Genomic DNA, 23,087 nt, shown 5'->3' with positions numbered 1-23,087 from the left:
CAACAACTGTTCCACAGGCTTTCTCCTAACCGGCTCCTAACAACTGTTCCACAGTGGAACTTTCTCAACCGGCTCCTAACAATTGTTCCACAGTGGAACTTTCTCAACCGGCTCCTAACAATTGTTCCACAGTGGAACTTTCTCAACCGGCTCCTAACAACTGTTCCACAGTGGAACTTTCTCAACCGGCTCCTAACAATTATTCCACAGTGGAACTTTCTTACCCCGCTCCTAACAATTGTTCCACAGTGGAACAGCGAGGTCTTCCTTCTGTTACATATTTAAAACCGTCTTTACTCTCAATTTCCCTTTCAGCGCTGAATGATCTCATCATAGGTCCCAGCGCTTGGCTTTTAGCCTAAATTTCATGTCCCATTCCATTAGGGAATTGTGAATGTCGTATCTCTCGTGAAATCTACCTGCGATGCCACTACGACTACTTAAAAAAGTCCGCTGGGTTCCAGTCAACATGTCAATATTTCCCTGGTGACGGCGGTGGCCTTGCACGACTTTTAGTAAACTCAAGGTTCTCGGAGCGAGATCGTTTCGTTTGTCACGGAAAAGAAGGAAGGGCACTGGCGAATGTAAGTAAGTTTTAGGGCGTGAGAAATTAATCTTAACATTTGATTAGTTTTAGTAATCCGATGGGCGAGAGTAACTGGGACTTTTTTCTCAAATCGGAATATTGGTCTCAGCTCGTAGGTCATTCTGGACCGCACGTTTGTTTTAGAGAAATGGAGTGCTTGATTTATGGTTAGTTTTAACAAACAGTCGCGTTTCGTGTCAGTTTGGAATTCCTGTTTTATTAATTTATAAGACCGTCTCTTGGAGCCTTTATTTGGTTATGTCTCTTTTTATCCTGGAAATACAACCTTCAAAACAAAGAATGGAAACGGAAAAAAATGTTAACTGGGCAATGTGATATATCACTCATTGATGAACTTTCATGCAACGAAAACGCAATTAGCTGTATACCACAAGTAAAGGACCTGGATAATCTCGAACGTACTTTTGATACAGAATATCAACAGAATTTTCCCTATTTTTAGAATACGAAATAAAAGCCTTTTGAGATGTGGTTTGTAGAATTAAAAGATTCCAAAACCCCAAGAATTACTAATTCAGTTAATTTATAGATATATGATTCAAACTTTTGATTTTAGTTTTAAATATTAGGACGTCACGAGTTTACAAGACAATGAAGTTCTCAACATAAGCTAAGTTACACCACTCTTCCGTCGTCAATAATTTTGTGGTCTGTCCCACTTTCCCAATAGAATTTATCTTTATAAATAACAAGAACTAATTGCTACTTAACCCTCTAAATATTCATAAGCCATTCAATCACCCTGCAGCATCTCACTTTCAATCTCATCAATTTTTATCCCAGTTCATTCATCAACCTTGCAACTGACTTCCATATTTCTTCAACCGTCACACTGTTAAATTCAGGTACAATCACTTGATATCTCTGCCAAACCTGGTTACCATTTTCTTTCATTTCGTCTCATTGAGTACCAGTTACACACAATTTTCTCTACATGAGTCGATTTTTTTCACAGAATTCCCCTCTTTCCAAATATCCAAACCTCAGATTTAATATTTTGCTCTCTGAAATCACACAACATGGGTAGTAGAATATTCAGCTTCAATATGTGATTTGCATACTATGCGGACTTGCAAGACGCAAAAATGTTTCCATTGGTATTTGTAAGTCCTATTCTCTTACATTTATACGTTCTCTATGAACACAACTTCCCACGCCTCGTATGTGCGCCATCTCATTGATTCAACGTTTGATTTATACTCACTGAAACATAGTTTGAAAGGCTTCACATGACAAAGTACGATTTCCAGGGTAAACACTAGAAGTACGACGATTCTTTCAACCACGCACGATAGTCATTCCGGCCAAGACGGAGCATGCAATAGTCCAGGTTAAGGGGGGAGGAGGAAGACTGTAGCATTCCCTAGAATCTCCCAGAAGGTGGAACGTGGTACTTAGTGCTAGTGGTGTGCGCCATGTAGGAAGGTAGGTCTGGAAACATCTTTAATAATTACTTTAATATTTCGTTGTAGTTATCAAGAAGAGGGAGGTGTTTAGCACTAGTGAAGATTCACGAAAAGACGTCTATTTTATCTCGCAGAGTTTTGGCTAAGGTTAAGGATTTGACGAAGTGAATTTTATTCTGAGTTTTAGCACCTTCTCGAAAAGCAGCTAACGTGATCTTCGTTATATTCGTTAATCGATCGATCGCGAAAACATTCACACATATCAAGTAATTAAAACTAAAAATACAAATTGTACGAAAATGGGTTTTGCCAGTCTGAAAATGGAGGTTTATCTTATTATGTATATGTATATATACATATACTGTTTATATATACATACAGATATATATATATATATATATATATATATATATATATATATATATATATATATATATATATATATATATATATATATATATATATATATATATATATATATATATATATATATATATATATATATATATATATATATATATATATATATATATATATGTGTGTGTGCGTGTGTGCGTGCGTGTGTATTTATATTTATATTTTTAAATAGCTTGGACTATTTGTGCATATAGGCAAAGGACAGGACAACACCCAGTGATCTGAAAATTCAATAATTAAAAGGTAGTTTTTAAATACTGTAGAGACTTCTGTAACAATAACTGTAAGATGAGGTGACCTTTGGAAGAAATTTCAGTCTCTTAAATATCACTAACAGTAAGAAATTCCAGTCTCTTAAATATCACTAACAGTAAAATCTTGCTTACCATTTCGCCATAACTGTGAGGAATTTCCAGACAGTCTTCAGACTTAGAAATTCTGTTATATCAATTGAAGTTTCGTCTGTCGTACTTTAATACAAACTTAAATATGTCGTGATTTTGTTTAGTATCTCCTCATAGAAAGAGGTCAGTGACTTTGTGATTGTTTATATTGAGGGTTAATAGGATTGTGTGATTTGAGTTTTTATAATAGGCAGAGGTGGGCCTCCATACAGATCTGTTTAATGTATTATTTATTTTGGAAAATTAAGGTTGTCTTGCTTAATATATATATATATATATATATATATATATATATATATATATATATATATATATATATATATATATATATATATATATATTTATATATATATCTATGTAAAATATACACACACATATATATATTATATAGATATTTATATATACATATATTATATGTATATACATAATATATATATATATGTATATATATATATATATATATATATATATATATATATATATATATATATATATATATATATATATATATATATATATATATATATAAGCTTAATTCCCATTCCTCACTGGATACTAACCTCGCCTCATTTGTGACTGAAAAAATGACTTGAAGAGGAAGCTGAAAAGCCCAGTGTGTCTGTTATTTTAAACGATGAATGCGGTACCTGGTGGTCACTTGACTGTGGTGAGTCATGGCCAGGATAGCGAGGCATTATCTAGCAGCCAAATCCCTAAAATGTTTGAGATATATATATATATATATATATATATATATATATATATTATATATAGTATACTGTTTATATATATATATATATATATATATATATATATATATATATATATATATATATATATATATATATTTATATATATATATCTATATATATATATCTATATATACATATATATATATATATATATCTATATCTATATATATATTTATATATATATATATACATACATATATAAAACATACATAAATCTGTATATATAATATATATACGTGTGTGTGTGTGTGTTATGGGAAATATACGACATTTCACCATCAGTTTCTATTCTATCTTTAGATGCAAAGTGACGTAATCATTTAACGTTTTATAATATATTTCTTCTCAATTTCTTATCTATAAAACTCCACGTCATAAAAAAAATATGTTTACCTAAGACCCATAACTTGGCTAGATACGATTTATTGATAAAAAAGAATCTTAGTGCAAATACAGATCCATCGTGAAGGATAGAGAGAGAGAGAGAGAGAGAGAGAGAGAGAGAGAGAGAGAGAGAGAGAGAGAGAAAATCACATTGCCGTGCACAGCGTTTGGAGAACTATATATGGATATCCAGTCTCATCTGTACGTTTACGCAGAATCGATATTTTTTTTCCCATTTGCTCTCGTTACCAACAACATTAACTTACTGTTGGATGCCAACAATCGATTAACGTAGGCGGATTAACCTGTGCTCCTTCCAACACTAGAGCCTGTAGCTGGAGCTTGGAGCTAATGTTTTCGTTACTAATTGGGATACCGAGTGACGCCTTTGTGATGGGTGTACATCTTGAGTGTCCGCACTTATTTGTGACATGTATTAGATGTATCTGTTGTAGTTGATATACTGTATATATATATATAATATCTGTAAACATATATATATGTATGTATGTAAACATAAATTTTTCGTCACAGTCACGTGACTTTATATGAATAGGTCTATACATTGATACATCTATCTATCTGTCTATCTATATATATATATATATATATATATATATATATATATATATATATATATATATATATATATATATATATATATATATATATATATATATATATATATATATATATATATATATATATATATTAACTTTCTCACTAACACAGTTGTTCTGTACATTAATACAATTACTAATAGGACTTCATGAAAAGTGGATGGTACCCAGAGGAGGTATTTAATCAGGAAAAGTTGCTAACTTTCTAGGACTAAGTCCTCATTGTCAAGTGTTCGGCAATGAGGACTGTTAGTCCTAGAAAGCTTTAACTTTTCCTGATTAAATAATTCCTGGGATACCATCCAGTTTTAATGAGGTCCTGTTAGTAAGTATGTATGTATATATATATATATATATATATATATATATATATATATATATATATATATATATATATATATATATATATATATGTATAATGTAAAGGACTTTCACTCATATCAAATACTTTAAAACTGTCCAATAAGCTTGATAAAAAAACCTTCATGGAAGTGAATATCTATAACAACGAATTTAGACTATGTATGTATGTACGTTTGCATAAGTATAAATAGACTGTATTTAAGAATTTGGGGTAAATCACTCTTTATGTAGCTGTCCCACGAATTATGTACATTTTGTTAAATCAAGTAGGGGTAGGATACGTAAAATAAAGATGGTAAAGGCAAACAGATGGAAGAAGAAGAAGAAGAAGAAGAGGAAGAAGAAGAAGAAGAAACAAAACAACTGAGCAACGTGTTGCCATGATACCTGTGGCAGAACCAAAACACTAACGTCAGAGTTGCCACTTGCTTGTTTTTCGCGTTCCCCTTCAGGCAAATAGTGGATAAATTACTACTAAGGAGTTTCTCTTAACCTTATGACGTGTTGATTGATACATACCTCAGGTCACGTCAGTCTTGGAGTCGTGAATGATGCAAACAATCGTCACGGGAGTAGAGTAACTGGTTTACCTAGTAAGATTTGATGATGTGGCATGATAGATGTATTACTCGTTAGTATAGACTTTCAGTTTTCACAATTACAACCCACGAAGAACGAAGATTTTTGCTGACCATTAACCAATCACGCATCTTTACCAGACGTAAGTGGACTCGTATGTAATACCACATTCTCAGCTGGAACTTTGTATTTTCATTGTTTACTCAGTCGCTCGTGTTTTTCACTGGCCCAACACACACACACACACACACATACAGCAAACGATTCTTGGTATCTTTGATCCAATGTTGCAGCAACGTCAGTGTCCAACACTTGTGTCACGCCAGTGATTTATATCAGTCAATCAGGCTGTCTGTCAACGGAAAGACATTTTATTTTGTACAAATCACTTACATAACCTGAGTGGATATTCGCAATTCTTTTAACGTCCCACGAATTTGCTCTGTGGGACATTCTTTCAACTGACTCCTTTGATTTAGGGTACATCCTTCTCCGATTACTTGCCTTATTCTGAAGCATTTTGACAGCGTATAAAACCGAGGATTCGTAAATTGCATTTTTTAAGGCTCCACTGGCTCCTATTCATATTTTCCAAGAGCTGAAACTGGTATCCACTTGCCCATGAAATATCTGAAAACACGAGCAAAAAGCAAATTGAAATAAGTTAGTGTTGAATCTGTACATGTACTCATCATGCAGTATACTACTAACAGATTTGTCATTTTAAAATCAGAATGCAGTGCAAAAGACAGTGCAATTAATTATCAAAAAGACCACTTTCATTACAGATCCACTTACATTTTTGTCTGTTTATTCATTATTATGATAATTTATTTTCTTCTTTGATAAGTGATCTCTTTCTGTATTTCCCACTACCTTCTGTTACTTCTTTCTGATGAGCACCATATTCTTTGGAAACTTGAATTTTAAGTCAATGGCCCCTGTGGTGGGCTTGACCCATATGAATAGGGTTGATCTAAATAATAATAATAATAATAATAATAATAATAATAATAATAATAATAATAATAATAATAATAATAATAATTAATTATTATTATTAATATTATTATTATTATTATTATTATTAAGATAATGGAACGTAGCTGCAGAAAATGATACTATTACTACTAGGCTTCTACAGTTAATGCTGCTATACTACTACTTATAAATACCAGCTGCTTTTAAGTTGTTTAGTTGCTAATTTACAATGTTCACATACGAGAGTAAAAGCGATTATTAAAAAATGTAACTTACACCTAAATAACTACTTGCAAACCAGAAATCATTAAGAAATGTACAGAACAACAATCTCTTTCTATCTCATCTCCCAATAACAGATTATTAAGAAATGTACACCTAAGTAACTACTTGTAAAACAGGAATTATTAAGAAATGCACAGAGCAACGAACTGTATGTTTACGAGAGAAGGTGCAAGAGAGCAATCCCTTTCTATTCTGTCTCCCAGGACTGGAAACTTGCCAGGGAAGCTAGACGGTCCACCATGGGAGGAGGCGGAAGCAAGCGCAAGCCGCACATGCTCCTGAAGGAGACTCTGTGCGACCACAGCCAAGGAATCACTTGCATGGCGGTGTCTGAGGATGGCTCCCTCGTCGCTACAGGCTCCGACGACAAGACGGTTCGCATGTGGGCAGCTGGGGACTCCGAGACGGAGTGTCTGGGCGTCCTGAAGTAAGGAATGATAATCCTTCTGTAGGCTTTACTGAAGGGTGCCTCTAGCCCACCCCAAGGGCCCTAGTTGCTCCTACTTTATTTCAGCCTTTTACTTTACCCTCATTCCCAAGGCTTCCTTTCTTCAGTCTTGCTGCCCAACTACTCTAACTGTTACCTCTTGAAATCCTTGTGCTTCGTCTCCTTTACTTTCTGGATCTCCTTCATCTTGCTGTCCAACCACTCCAACTCGCTTCTTTTCGCTGTCTTAAGCGCTGAACGGCCGGAAGTGCCCCAGTACTTGACTTGACAGCCTCAATTTCATAAATCAGAGCAATAATAATAATAATAATATTTTTAAAGCCCAGTCAGATTATTTTGTGTGTGTTTGTGTAGGTATCTTGTTAGGATTTTTGCCATAATGCTCATATTAAAAAGGACAAAGAGTCCTACCTTTTTCCTGTAAGGTAAAGGACCTTTGTCATAATGAGAATACTGAAAGGTACAAGGATTCCTACCTTTTCCCCCTAAGGTCAGGTTCCTTTGCTATCATGCTGTTACTGAAAAGGGCAAGGATTCCCACCTTTTCCCCCTAAGGCCAGGATCCTTTGCTATCATGCTGCTACTGAAAAGGACGAAGATTTCTACCTATTTCCTCTCTGTCTTCCCCTAGAGGCCACACGCAATACATCACCTGTGTCAATATGTACGATGCCTACGTCATCACAGGGTCTGCTGACAACACCATCAGGAAATGGGACGCCACCAGCTGCGATTGCCTGGCTGTTTACGAAGGTGGGTGATTGCCAGTGGGTTTGCCTTTGTAAATAGGTTACCAAATAAGTTTCCAGGATACGTGGTGCACTGCAGGCGTTACTAAAGAGTGTCTGCAGGGTTCCTTCGGCCCGTAGCTGCTGCGCCCACATTTGTTTTACCCTTTTACTTTACCTCCATTCCCACTTCCTCTCTTCATTCTTGCTATTAAGCCTCTCTGTTTCTTAATGCAACGGTTGGGGTTTTCCCAGTTCCACCTGTAGATCCTTATACTTCATCTCATTTAATTTCTGAATCTTAACTTTGCTGTTCAACCACTCTAACTTCCCCTTTTCACTGTCTTGAGGATTGAATGGCCTGGGGTTTTTCCCACTCCACCTGTAGACCTCATTTATTTTCTGAATCTTAACTTTGCTGTCCAGCCACTCGAATCTCCCCTTTTCACTATCTTGAGGACTGAATGGCCTAAAAAGTGCCCCCTCCACCCACCCCCAACCAGTGCTTGTCTTAACAGTCTAAATTTCATTAAATCAAACAGATCTAATCCGTTGGTTAGAATTCACATTTAATTCTTTGGGTCTTTCCTAGATAGTGATCCCCCAATTCAATATCAAGAAGATAATGACCCCAAAAAATATTACTCCCAGATAATGACCCCCGAAAACCTTTTGAGGTCACCATCTAGGAAAGACCCAGCTCGTTTGTTAGCCTCACCTGCATCGCGCTTTGTGAAAGGACTAAGGAATCCCGTACCTCGATTCCCGCAGGACACGAGGCTCGTGTCATTCGGGTCCTGTGCAACGGCGACTTCATCTTCAGCGCTGCGAACGACACCACCGCCAAGGCCTGGGTCTTCGACAACCCCGAATTCAACGACGACATCACCGACACCGTCTCCTTCTACAAGTCTTTCGATGTGAGGATCAGAATCAAAGGAATCTTGTTGCTTTGTCTTTTAGCGTAGTTACTTTGAGTTTTGGGACATCGTGCATATTGTTTTAGGGCCTGTACGGTTTTATGCTTCCAGTTGACCAGTGTGTAGTGTGGGCATGTATGTACATGTACACACACACATATATATATATATATATATATATATATATATATATATATATATATATAATGTGTGTGTGTATATATATATATATATATATGTGTGTGTTTGTGTATAAATAAGTGTATATTGTATATATATATATATACAGTAGATATATGCATATATATAATATATATATATATATATATATATATATATATATATATATATATATATATATATATATATATATATATATATATATATATATATATACACTGTACAGCATGTATATATATAATATACTGTATAATATATATCTGCATTAAGTGCATCATTTACCAATACACAGTCACAATGACATTTGTAGTAGTTAGTTGTTTTAGTTTTAGTCCAAGCTGGTCCTACACCATCACCACGGACTCCTGCCCTTGGGCACCCCGTCATGTCATGTAAACGATCTAAAGAAATTCCTCCTCTATCCTTAACCAGGGCCACAGTCTGGGAGTCAGCTCCCTCATCTTCATCCCCGGCGATGAAGACGCCAGGACAATAGAAGATGACGACGTCGTCATCAACGTAGACGACATTCTTATCACTGGAAGCGCAGACCACACGGCTCGGACCTGGTCTGTAGCCACCGGGAAGACGATTAACGTAAGGGAAAGCAAAAGCCTTCGGTTTTAGTTTGAGTAAAGCATATGTCATTTTATGACTTGCTCTGAAGTCTTGGTTTGTGTAAAGCATATTCCATTATACGAATTGCCTTGAAGTCTTGGTTTGTGTAAAGCGTATGCCATTATGAAACTTACGTTGAAGTCTTGGTTTATGTAAAGCGTATGCCGTTATACGAATTATTTTGAAGTTTTAGTTTATGTAAAGCATATGCCATTATGCGAATTGCCTTGAAGTCTTGATTTGTGTAGAGCGTATGCCAACATACGAATTAATTTGAAGTTTTAGTTTGTGTAAATTGTATGCCAATATACGAATTGCCTTGAAGTTTTAGTCTGTGTAAAGAATATGTCATTGTACGACTTACTTTGAAGTCTTGGTTTGTTCAAAGCAGATGCCTTTATACAACTCACTCCGATCCTGTTACTGCTTGTTCATATTCTGAGTCAGGTTTTATAGAGATTTTTACCCTAATTTTGTAAAGTTGATTTTTAGCCGAAATTTTTCGTTTTCTGTTTTATTTTCTGGTGTAAACAGGTTAGGAAAAGCAAATGTATCCAGATTTTTATCTCTGAGTTTTGTTTTCTGTTACCCGATCAGATTTCACAAAGAGTTGAGACGTTACTGCACATTATTTGTTACTGATAGGTCATTGTTCCTTTTCTCATTGCCTCTGTATGGCCTATTTTACCCCAGAATTGTAGAGTCAGATGCTAATGACAATTGATAACGAAAATACCACTCAAAGAAGACTTCAACCGTACGCCATTCATTATTCTGCTTCCATGGCTCTTCATCCTGCCCTCAATCTTAAACCACTAGCGGATCCAGAAAAATTTCATGGGGGTCCACCAATTTTCATATTATACATGCATACTGTACACACACACACACAAACACACACATATATATACATAATATGTCTATAATAGATTTTTTACTTTTCCCATTTTTATATTTCTCACTTGTGTTATTATTATCTAAATCTTCAATATTATTATTTTGTAATTATTTTTCATGGGGAGGGGGGGGAGCACGTGGACAGGTACCGCCACCCCCCCTGGATCCGCTAGTGTCTTAAACCCACAGTAAACAAAAATGCGTTACAAAAACCTCATTAGTTATGTATCTCCACTTACAAAACGAACCGCGTGGGTTACTAACAAATGTATCCCCTACCTGCAGATCTTCAGAGGTCACAAGGGCCCTGTATCTTGCATGTCGGCCAACGCAGAGGGCACAATGCTCTACACGGGATCTATGGATAGCACCATTCGGATCTGGAACATCAGTGACGGGCAGATTTTAAAGGTATGGAAACAAGAATTAGATGCCTAGAATGATCTTGAACTGTCTTTCGGATTCGTAATACTTTTCTCGGGAGTACGAGACACTCTTCCAAACGTTCTTCATATTCTTGACAGGGCTGCAAGGAAACCAAAGAACGTGTGGCATCTGATATTTTTCAAATAACCACTGTGGCCTCCTCACGAATTCGTCACAAGTTTTGGACATACTTTCCACTGGAAACTTCGAACCCAAAATAAATGCAGATCCTCTGCCTTCTTTTGGGGGGATTTGAACCCACGGATGGGAAAATGAAAAGGGTTAAAGTTAAACTATCAGGCTTCAATGAGTGGGTTCGAATCAAACCAACGAAGGAAGAGTTTCTTTATTTATTTCCCCTGTGGATTCCAGGCTTTCAGTGGAAAGTGCATCTAGGAATTGAAAGGATTCTATGAAGTAGAATCGTAGTCTTGGGAACGTTCTGCATAAGATTTTACTGATTATACTGAAGAGGGGGGGGTAATATCTGTGTATGTGTATTATTATTATTATTATTATTACTCGGCCAACTTCTATCAAGAATTATCATTGGAGAAAAGGGGTAAAAAAGAAGTGAAAAGCTATTGGTACCATCCTTTCCAACATAACCTGTTTAAAAGAGTGTCCGCTCCCTCATATTATTATTATTATTATTATTATTATTATTATTATTATTATTATTATTATTATTATTATTATTATTATTATTATTATTATTATTTTGTTGAATAAAATGGCTGCATTTTGCGAATTGATTTTACACCGAGTTTTCTCAATTCTTCTAATAATTCGATTTTCCTGCACATCGATATTTAGTCAATAATTGGCCAATGTTCATATTTCGATGGATAAAATAGCGTCTTTCTTACAGCAGCAATTCTTTATTTACAGCATTACAGCAGGGTACTGAAACCTGGGATGTAAATCCATAGATGTTCCTGGTGGTATCCTTTTTTTCTTTTTCTGACGTCTATCTGGTACTTCTAGTACTGTTTCTGTCGACATGTTCCGACCAGCTCGATGGTCACCTTGTGGACGTTGGGATGAGTCTGGAGACACAGGGTGCCCGTGGCGGTATATGCAGGGGATCTCGGATCAGGTCGAAAAAGCAAGTATATCTTAGTTTAACCAGACCACTGAGCTGATTAAGAGCTCTCCTAGGGCTGGCCCGAAGGATTAGATTTATTTTACGTGGCTAAGAAACAATTGGTTACCTAGCAACGGGACTTACAGCTTATTGTGGAATCCTAACCACATTATAGCGAGAAATGAATTTCTACCAACAGAAATAAATTCCTCTAATTCTTCATTAGCCGGCCGGAGACTCGAACTCGGGCCTAGCGAGTGCTAGCCGACAACTCTACCGACTCTCCCAACGAGGAACTACGGATCAGGTCGATTTTGTATTGGCTGCCTGAGGCGATTCTCCTCGGGCGAAGTCTCCCCTTCTCGCGCTGTGGTGGTTGTGCACGGTAGAGTGTATTATTCTGAGGGTTGCTGCCCGCAGATGGGCGTTCCTGATGGGTTCGCTCATCCGGGGTGCCAGTGGGTGCCACCCTTCGCGCCGACGTCGGGAGGAGGAAGGTCTCCTGTGTGGTATTGAGACTTGGCTTCTCTCACCCGATGGGTAGGGCTTCCAGGAGACGTCGGCGGCGATGGTCGGTCGTTTAATCTATTATCTCTATGTTAGGGATAATGTCATTCCTTTTTATTTTCAGGTTATGGCCAGTCCTAGCGTGATTAAATATGGCACCCTCCTGGGCATGACAGGAGATCCCCTTGGAGAAAATTCTTCATTGGAGGGGTGGGTAGAGGTCTCGGCTAGCACGCTGTTAGCCCAGCGTTCGACTCTCCGACCGGCTAATGAGGAATTAGAGGAATTTATTTCTGGTGATAGAAATTAATTTCTCGTCATAATGTGGTTCGGATTCCACAATAAGCTGTAGGTCCCGTTGCTAGGTAACCAGTTGGTTCTTAGCCACGTAGAATAAATCTAATCCTTCGGGCCAGCCCTAGGAGAGCTGTTAATCAGCTCAGTGGTCTGGCTAAACTAAGATATACTTAACTTTTTCCCCTTGGAGAAACGCATAGTAGTCATACCGATGTAAGAGCCGGGGCACTCTCGGACGGGGCATTTGTATCGGTAGACTACGTTGGTTTTCTTCAAGGGATCCTGCTTGCCGGGGGAGGGGCGGGTTATTTCTCATCACCAGGCTGCTGGTTTTCTTATTCCTGTAGAACATGACGAGTTTAATCTTCTTCTCGGGATCGGACGGGCTGATGTTATCTTCATTGAACATTGGGCAATTATTGACTAATATTGACGTGCAGGAAAAGCGAATTATTAGAAGAATTGAGAAAACTCGGTATAAAATCAGTTCACATAATGCAGCCATTTTATTCAACAAAATTTGCCTCACAGAGGGTCTTCTTCCTTCGTATTATTATTATTATTATTATTATTATTATTATTATTATTATTATTATTATTATTATTATTATTATTATTATTATCATAGTAAAAATGGCGAAGAAATCCACGATGATGCCAGTGTAAATATATATTAAAAATGAATATTTACACTGATATCATTGCGGATTTCTCCACCAATTTAGAGACTCATGTGATCGTGATATTTTTATAAATAATAATAATAATAATAATAATAATAATAATAATAATAATAATAATAATAATAATAATTAATACCTTTTATTTCACTTGACGGCCATATACAGAGATATACAAGGTAGAAATAATAATAATAATAATAATAATAATAATAATAATAATAATAATAATAATAATAATAATAATACCCATTATTTCAGTTCAGGTCCAAATAGGATGATAGACAAAATAGAAAGAATACAATATACATAATCTATAATTCAGTTTAGACAAAATAGAAAGAATACAATATACATAATTTATAATTCAGTTTTTCACCCTCGATATTTACCCATCAGATACTGAAGGGCCACACCGGTGCTGTGCTGACTCTGAGCGTCGTGAACAAGCTGCTGTACAGTGGCAGCACGGATGACACAGCAAAATGCTGGGTGGAAAATCTGGACGTTCCAGGGATCAGTTACAAAGGTCATCTGCATACCGTCTCGTGCGTCAAGTACCACGAAGGTTATGGTAAGAAACATGACACTTTCTCCGTTAGGGAGAAGTATTACACTTCTTCCCTGGCAAGAAACATGACACTTTTCTCTTGGTAAGAAACATGACACTTTTTCATTGGCAAAAAACATGACACTTTTTCCCTGGTAAGAAACATGACACTTTTTCCCTGGTCGGAAACATGACACATTTCCCCTGGTAAGAAACATGGCACTTTTTTCCTGGTAAGAAACGTGACACTTTTCCCTGGCAAGAAACATGACACTTTTTCCTTGGTTTGAAACATGAAACTTTTTCCTTGGCAAGAAATATAACACCTTTTCCCTGGCAAGAAACATGACGCGTTTTCCCTGGCATGAAACATGACACTTTTTCCTTGGTAAGAAACATGACGTTTTTTCCTCTGGCGAGAAGCATTACACTTTTTCTTGGCAAGAAACATGACACTTTTTCCTTGGCAAGAAGCATGATACTTTTTCCTTGGCAAGAAACATGACACTCTTTCCTTGGTAAGAGCATGACACTTTTTCCTGGCAAGAAACATGACACTTTTCACTGGCAAGAAACATGAAACTTTTCCCCTGGCAAGAAACATGACACTTTCTCCCTGGCATGAGACATGGCACATTTTCCTTGGAAAGAAACGTGACACTTTTTCCTCTGGCGAGAAGCATTACACTTTTTCCCTGGCAAGAAACATAACACTTTATCGTGTCAAGAAACATAACGCTTTTTCCTTGGAAAGAAACATGACGCTTTTTCCCTGGTAAGAAACATGACACTTTTCCCCTGGTAAGAAACATGACACTTTTTCCCTGGCAAGAAACATGACGCTTTGTCCTTGGCAAGAAACATGACACTTTTTCCTGGACAACAAACTTGACACTTTTTCCTTGGGAAGAACCATGACACTTTTCCTTGGTAAGAACATGACACTTTTTCCCGGTAAGAAACATGACACTTTTCCATGGCAAGGAGCATGACACTCTTCCCTGGCAAGAAACATGACACTTTTTCCCTGGCATGAAACATGACACTCTTTCCCTGGCAAAAAACATGACACTTTTTCCCTGGCAAGAAACATGACACTTTTTCCCTGGCATGAAACATGGCACTTCTTCCTTGGAAAGAAACATGACACTTTTTCCTCTGGCGAGAACGATTACACTTTTTCCCTGCAAGAAACATGACACTTCCTGGCAAGAAAAATGAAACTTTTTCCCTGGCAAGAAACATGACATTTTTTCCCTGGCATGAAACATGGCACATTTTCCTTGGAAAGAAACATGACACTTTTTCCCCTGGCGAAAAGCATTACACTTTTTCCCTGGCAAGAAACATAACACTTTATCCTGGCAAGAAACATGACACTTTTTCCTTGACAAGAAACATGACACTTTTTCCCTGGTAAGAAACATGACACTTTTCCCCTGGTAAAAAACATGACACTTTTTCCCTGGCAAGAAACATGACACTTTTTCCTTGGCAAGAAACGTGACACTTTTTCCTTGACAAGAAACATGACACTTTTGCCTTGGTAAGAACATGAAACTTTTTCCCGGTAAAAAACATGACACTTTTCCATGTCAAGGAACATGACACTTTTTCCCTGGCAAGAAACATGACACTTTTCCCTGGCATGAAACATGGCACTGTTTCCTTGGAAAAAAACATGACACTTTTTCCTCTGGCGAGAACGATTACACTTTTTCCCTGGCAAGAAACGTGACACTTTATCCTGGCAAGAAAAATGACACTTTTTCCCTGGCAAGAAACATGACATGTTTTCCCTGATAAGAAAAATGAGACTTTTTCCCTGGCAAGAAATATGACACTTTTTCATAGGCAAGAAACATGACATTTTTCCCTAGTAAGAAACATGACACTTTTTCCCTGGTAAGAACATGAAACTTTTTCCCTGGCATGAAATGTCACACTGTTTCCCTGGTAAGAACATGACACTTTTTCCTTGGCAGGAAACATGACACTTTTTCCTTGGCAGGAAACATGACACTTTCCCCGATAAGAAACAATACACTTTTTCCCTGGCTAGGAACATGACACTTTTTCCCTGGCAAGAAACATGCCTTCCCTGGCATGAAACATGACGCATTTTCCTTGGCAAGAAACATAACACCTTTTCAATGGGCAAGAAACATGACATTTTTTCAATGGGCAAGAAACATGACATTTTTTTCAATAGGCAAGAAACATTACACTTTTTCCTTATTATTATTATTATTATTATTATTATTATTATTATTATTATTATTATTATTCAGAGGATGACCCCTATTCATATGGAACAAACCCACCACAGGAGCCACTGACTTGAAATTCAAGCTTTCAAAGAATGTGGTTCATTGGAAGGAAGATAAAGAAGGTAATAGGAGATGCAGACAGAAGAGATAAGTTATTATAAAGAAAAAACATAAATCAATATTCTAATAAATAAACAGATAAAAGTATAAATAAATGAATAAAATACAAGGTGAACAATTAGGGTAGTAATGCATCGCTTCCTCGCTTGAACTTTTAAAGTTCCAGTTGCACAACATCCTCATTTATTTCTGTGAAGCACTACATTCAGTCCCGTCTCTATATTGTAGTGATTCATGTCCAAATGTTATTCATTATTCACAAACACGTTGTCGTAGTGACCAGTCTTTTTTTCAAAATCTCACCTCTGGTCACTCACTGCCTTGTTTTGTAAAGAACTGAAAATTGTAGAGCTGCATTTCAACAAGTGCAAGATGCACGAGAGAGATAAAGGTTTTTAAACTCGTGCTACGAGATAAGGCAAGTTTTTGTACTGTTTAATGTAAAAAAAGATTTAGTATTTTTCATGTCTTCTTTTCGAACTTCCTCATAAATACGAGAATACTTTAGCATTCACCGCGTCAATTCTTCGACAGTATTCACAGGCAGCGGAGACGCCTGTGCAAGAGTATACGACGCGAAGAGTGGCGCTTTGAAAGCCGTATACAGAGCTCACTCCAGTGCCATCACCTGCATGAATCTCATAGGGAGTAACCTCTACACCGGCTCATCGGACAACACCCTTAGGGTCTGGGATGCCAGCAAAGCCACGTAAGTTCTCTCGCATGTTCCGAGCGATTTGGTTTCAATGCACTGTCGAATTCCCAAGGCTTGCTAGCTTTCATTTTATAGCACAGAAGATTACCTTCAAGAAAGCCATGCACGTCTACTTAAGTATCCGATAGAGAGTTAGTAATGTTAGTGCTTGTCACGTGGTACACTAGGCCTAACTAGGGTGTTGCAGCGTCCCTTCGGCCCGTAGCTGCAACCATTTTATAGCCTTTTACTTTACCGACATTTCCACTTTTTTCAATCCGTCTTGCTGTCCAAACACTCAAACTCCCTCTTCCAACTCCCTCTTTTCACTGTCTTCAGAGCTGAATGCCCTAGAGTGCCCCGGTGCTTGTCATGGCAGCCTCAATTTCAGAAAGCAAATAACTGTACCCTCGGACATTTGTATTACTTAGCAATAATTATCAACGTGCACATATACAGTAGAGTATCAACCTTTTTTTTAGTAATGTCTTCTTGGGTCCATCGGAAATAGGCGGTGGTTTCTTCTCTAAAATCTTGCGCGCGCTTACAGATCAGAAAAACCAGAAAGTCTAGCCTAAATCGTTCAGTAACCTGTGGTCATTTGGTTGTAAAACTTGTGAATTCTCATTCCTCCACCCCTGTGTATTGTGGTACTTTCACTGAGTGTTGTGGGACTAGTGAAGCGTTTGATATGTTCCTCAGAGTTCAGAGACAAGCCTGTTTTCGATTTAAAAGCCACGTATAAAACTAAACACTGCTTGGAACTGCCTCGAGTTTTTATAAATTCACAAAGCTGACTGCACCTGCTACAAGTGCACCAACAGAAAGGAACTTTTTCTGCTTTGAAAAGAACCAACACCTACTGCAGAGCACGTAAGGGTAGGGAAGATTAGCCTTAATGTCAGTGGAAAAACTTTGCCCTTGGGACCTTGAAAATGAAACGTGCATTTTACGACGAAATGACTGGTGAGTGTTTTGACAAAAATAAAATGGCAGAATTCGTTTATGTGGAAAACTTTAAGAGGTGGAAAGGCAAATGGAGGAGAAATCACATTAGCAGGAGAAAGGTAAGTTCTGTGCACTTTCTCACGTAGTACAGTTTCATTGTATTTTAGTACCGGTCCAGTGACAGGATACTGTTCAGCTTTTTATTGATTTGTATTTTGTTTTCAGATATCACTTCCTTCGTATTTGTGCTGTACACCACTGACAACATTTTAAACTTATGTACAAGAATCGGTAGTGGGCCAAGTTAATGATACAACGACCCGTACCGGACTAATTCAGTGAAATAGTTTATACCCAATTAGACAAAGTATTCTTGGCTATATATATTATATATATAATGTATATATGTATACGCATTTGTGTATGAATATAAATTTCTTATTCACCATGGGACCGAACCCCGGTCTTTCGAGTGAAAGTCCAGAGCATTAACAATTCGGGCACAAAGGTTCCAGGGCATTAGCAATTCGGGCACAAAGGTTCCAGGGTATTAGCAATTCGGGCACAAAGGTTATGACCTTTGTGCCCGAATTGCTATTGCCCTGGACTCTCACTCGAAAGACCCGGGTTTCGATCCCATGGTGAGTAAGGAATTTATTTCTGTGAAACACATTCTGTCTTCATTTCCATCGTATATATATATATATATATATATATATATATATATATATATATATATATATATATATATATATATATATATATATATATATATATATATATATATATATATATATATATATATATATATATATATATATATATATAGTTACTTTTCGTTCGAGTAACCTTTATTCGTGCAACCATAGATCTTTTGGTAATTCTAAGGAAATATTGTTTATTGAAGAATCTTTTTCACTGAACGACATAGAAAAGGTGTACATAATGCAGCAGAGGTGAGATAACTTCAGAAATCTACCGAAATAATGTGAGAAATATACCGTCTTTTGTTTATGTTTTTACTTTAATCCCCAAGGGGCAGGTACTAAATATGGCATTACGTAGTGCTTAGCTTTTCTGCATTTGAACATACACAAAAGACTAAAATTTTCACATTATTTCGGTAGATGTCTCAGATTATCTCGCCCTAATTGCATCATATGAACCCTTTTCTATATTGTTCAGTCAAGAAATATCTTTGATAAATACTATCTCCGTACGAAGCTGTCCCTAAGAATTACCGATATTTTTTGAAAACTCTCGTCAGTCTAGCGATGAGAAATCAGTGGTTCTCAACCTTTGTATTATCACGCCCCCTCTAAGAGCTGGTCCTTCCCTCTACGCCCCCCTTGCATCAATGAGTAAAATTCCCTCCCAGATTTAAAGGAAAATAAAAAGAAAGAGAAAGAGAAGGGGTGTTTTTATTCTTTTGGAAATGAATTAGTGAGATACTTGACACTGCTTCTTTGCGATTCTTGTTAAGAGAATAACGAATATAATTGGAGAATTTTTAATTTTTCCCGAGGGCTCGCGCCCCCTTTGGAATTTGCTGACGCGTCCCCCCAGGTTGAGAACCACTGATTTAAAGCCCTCAGAATTTAAAGCCAAGAGGGCTCCGAAGGGATATCAGCCTGCACAGAGAGAGATATTTTAAAGGTAAAGGGGATCAGTGAATAAACACGAGGGAACAGCAAATATAGTTGGGATATGATCCGAAATCTGCTCTTATTTTGAAAAGTACCGCCATACTTTGCATGGTAGACACAAATGGTAAGGACTTCAGGAATTTCTGTGTGCATTTAATATTGCATGTTTTTCGCGGCATTCTTCCTTTCACGGCATGGGCACTTCCGGTTTTTAAAAGCAATATGATCTGTCAATGAGACAATTATCTTAAGGGTATCGTTATGTGAGTCCCTAAAGTCTTTGTAAGTTGTCTTATATTTCTATCATATTCGTTCTCTCAAGCGTTTCAGAAGTTGCTGTGTGCTTGAATTCTGCATGCTTTTCATGGCATTCTTTCTTTCACGGCATGGGCACTTCCGGTTTTTAAAGGCAATATGATCTGTCAATGAGACAATGAGTTTAATGGTATCACTGTGTTATCCTAAAGTAGTAGTAAATGGTCTTATATTTCTATTCAATTCGTTCTCTCAAGCGTCACTTTCGAATCTCGTGCTGGTTCAGTCGTTTTTCCCTGACATTTCGATCTCTTCGACCAACCCAGGCTCGAGTCCGATGAACTCCTTGACCTGATGGAGGAGGAGGAGGAGGAGTTCGAAGCCGGCGCCGTGCCCGCCAAGGCCTTCGACGAACACAAACTCAAGGCCTACAACGGAGAGGACGTCGACATGAGGAGCGCCCAGCTGAAACCTCCTTCGTCGCCGCATTTGCGAGTCCCGTCTCCCACGCCCTCCGGGAGGTCACGCCTCTCAGCCTCGCCCTCGCACTCAAGCAGGGGTCGGGTGTCACCCTCGCCCTCTCAGTTGTCAGCGAGGGGGCTACTCGACGACTCCAAGGGCCCCAGAAGTATCTCCGATTTGGACTTCTGAATGTCGTTTGACGGACACTCTTCGATACACTGACCTCTTAAGAATCAATCATCAAACACTGGGTTTTCAAAGGCTCAGTGTTCGTCTGTTTTCAAAATCTCTCTCTCTCTCTCTCTCTCTCTCTCTCTCTCTCTCTCTCTCTCTCTCTCTCTCTCTACTGCCCAGCTTTGGAATTCTCTTCCTTCTCCTGATTCTCAGATATTTTCTTCTCAAGTGAGGCAGGTTCTAACGTCTTCTTCGTAATGGATACCCGCCCATTCTAACTTGAATTTAATTATTTATTATATATTATCATATATTATTTTTTTTTCGAGGCAAGCTAGGAAAGGGTATATATAGAGTTCTCAGTCTTATTGCCATCTGCATAGAAAAATAAAACGTTAAGCCCGAGATATTTATAAAATGAATGTAAAAGAAATCATACATTGCGTTTACTACGTTCTCGAGAGGTTTATCACATTGCTACAAAAAAAAATATAATAAATTTCATGAAATAATTGACTATCAAAACATTTGGCTTAAGCAAGATACTGGGTGCTCTACATTTCAGGAATATAGAGGAAGGAACAAGAACTACTTAATAAACTCAGTGAAATGTATAGTTCAGAGTTACATTATACAAACTGGGTCTAGCAGAGCTGTGAATATTGTTATGAATGTTTATGTAATATGTTAAAATTTAGTCAGTCGCATGCTAGTTTGTTCAGACTTATACATCAATATATTAATACATAATAATGTTCTGAAGAGGCTATATATGTACAGTATATATATATATATATATATATATATATATATATATATATATATATATATATATATATATATATATATATATATACATATACATACATACATACATACATATATATATATATATATATATATATATATATACATACATACATATATATATATGTATGTATGTATGTGTATATATATATCTTATATCTTTTACTTTTTCCTATGCAGTTGAACATACCATTTAAATGATAAAACCCTTGTCAGTACTCAACCTTACAGCTGAATAATACAAATTAGAATAAGATTTTTCTCTCTGTAACTTCTCAGTAATTTCGACCTTGAACTTTTGGTAGTGTGAAGTTTCACCTCCTTTTTCGTTGGTTTTGTCTAGGACAAAATGAACGGAAATTAACCTGACAAGTTTCTCGTGAAACTGCTTCAATCATCGCGTGCTTCATTTTGTTTCATTCATTTCCAAGATGCTTTGTCAAGAGTTACATTTCTGGTATTGGTCGATGTAAGTACTACATTTTGCTTCTAGTACAGAAAATAACCTGTCAAATGTGAGGTTCTGAATCCACTGGGTCGTGGGCAGAATGATGCCGTGACGTCACGAAAAGATATTGTTTTGCCACGGTACATGGTATATCTATTTTGAGCTTGTAATGGTTTTCATTAAATAAATAAAGGATAAACAGCGTTTTACTTTATATATTTTCTTGTTTCCACGTATACCCGAGGTTTATATCCACTTGTGGGACACGAGAAAATTGGTGGGCATCTTTGGGTGGGTATCACGGAAAACAAGGGTGAAGGTGAAATTGGAAAGGTACTCGTTTGTTACATCATATCTACTCGGTCTTTGGCCAATAAAGCGTTCTCTATTGCACACCGCCATGAGAGAATCATTCATCACCTGTTGGTGTTTAGGCTTTTACTGCCCCATAGTCAGTCAGTCAGTCCCCAGGGAAGACGGGACTTCCGGGATGCAAATTCCTGAGATGTATGCTGGTATTGCACCAGCCCCGGTTATTTCCCATGCCCCTGGGTTAGGTTAGGTTAGGTTAGGGTTAGGTTAGGGTAGATTAGGTTATATTAGTACTTTTGAAGTAATTTGGGTGTTGGAAACATAATGAGATTGTTTCCAAGAAAATTCTATGGTTAGTTTTTAATATATAGCACCCCGCTTTTTTCAGGGAAAGGTTCCGGGACTCGCTTACATCTCGGGAAAATACTTCCTGGATATGGAGATACTCTTCATTGTTATTCAAATGTTCTTTTAAAATTTCAAATTCTTTTTTTGTTATTATTAACTAAACGGAGCTACAACTTACGATATTATTATTATTATTCAGAAGATGAACCCTATTCATATGGAACAAACCCACAATGGTGGCCATTTACTTGAAATTCCCATATCTATACCTACACCCATACCCATACCTATACCCATACCCATACCCATACTGATACCCATAACCATACCTATACCCAAACTGATACCCATAACCATACCTATACCCATACCAATATCCATACCATACCATACCATTCCCATACCCATACCAATATCTGTACCATACTCATACCCATACCCATATCTGTACCATACCTATACCCAGA

At 37.1% G+C, this 23,087-nt stretch overlaps 1 protein-coding gene across 2 annotated transcripts in view; it reads left to right on the top strand.

The window, feature by feature from the left end:
- LOC136826671 (WD repeat-containing protein 86-like) overlaps positions 1-21,453 on the top strand; it is an 88,996-nt gene extending 67,543 nt beyond the window's left edge. Inside the window, exons 1-9 of one of the 2 annotated variants that reach the window (XM_067084028.1) lie at positions 1,932-2,032; positions 7,002-7,225; positions 7,878-7,999; positions 8,746-8,894; positions 9,507-9,671; positions 10,875-11,000; positions 13,986-14,160; positions 17,061-17,235; positions 20,396-21,453. In XM_067084028.1, the coding sequence (XP_066940129.1) occupies positions 7,038-7,225; positions 7,878-7,999; positions 8,746-8,894; positions 9,507-9,671; positions 10,875-11,000; positions 13,986-14,160; positions 17,061-17,235; positions 20,396-20,720 (1,425 nt within the window). In that variant the 5' untranslated portion in view covers positions 1,932-2,032; positions 7,002-7,037 and the 3' untranslated portion in view covers positions 20,721-21,453. Of the gene's footprint in view, positions 1-1,931; positions 2,033-7,001; positions 7,226-7,877; positions 8,000-8,745; positions 8,895-9,506; positions 9,672-10,874; positions 11,001-13,985; positions 14,161-17,060; positions 17,236-20,395 lie in introns of those variants that run through there. The other variant, XM_067084029.1, reaches the window with a different exon arrangement.
- Positions 21,454-23,087: the final 1,634 nt, after the last annotated feature.

Source organism: Macrobrachium rosenbergii, chromosome 41, assembly GCF_040412425.1.
Source record: "Macrobrachium rosenbergii isolate ZJJX-2024 chromosome 41, ASM4041242v1, whole genome shotgun sequence".
In the NCBI taxonomy this organism is placed as follows: Eukaryota; Metazoa; Arthropoda; class Malacostraca; order Decapoda; family Palaemonidae; genus Macrobrachium; species Macrobrachium rosenbergii.
The sequence above is the reverse complement of the archived record's forward strand: the minus strand, read 5'-3'. Positions and strand labels throughout refer to the sequence as shown.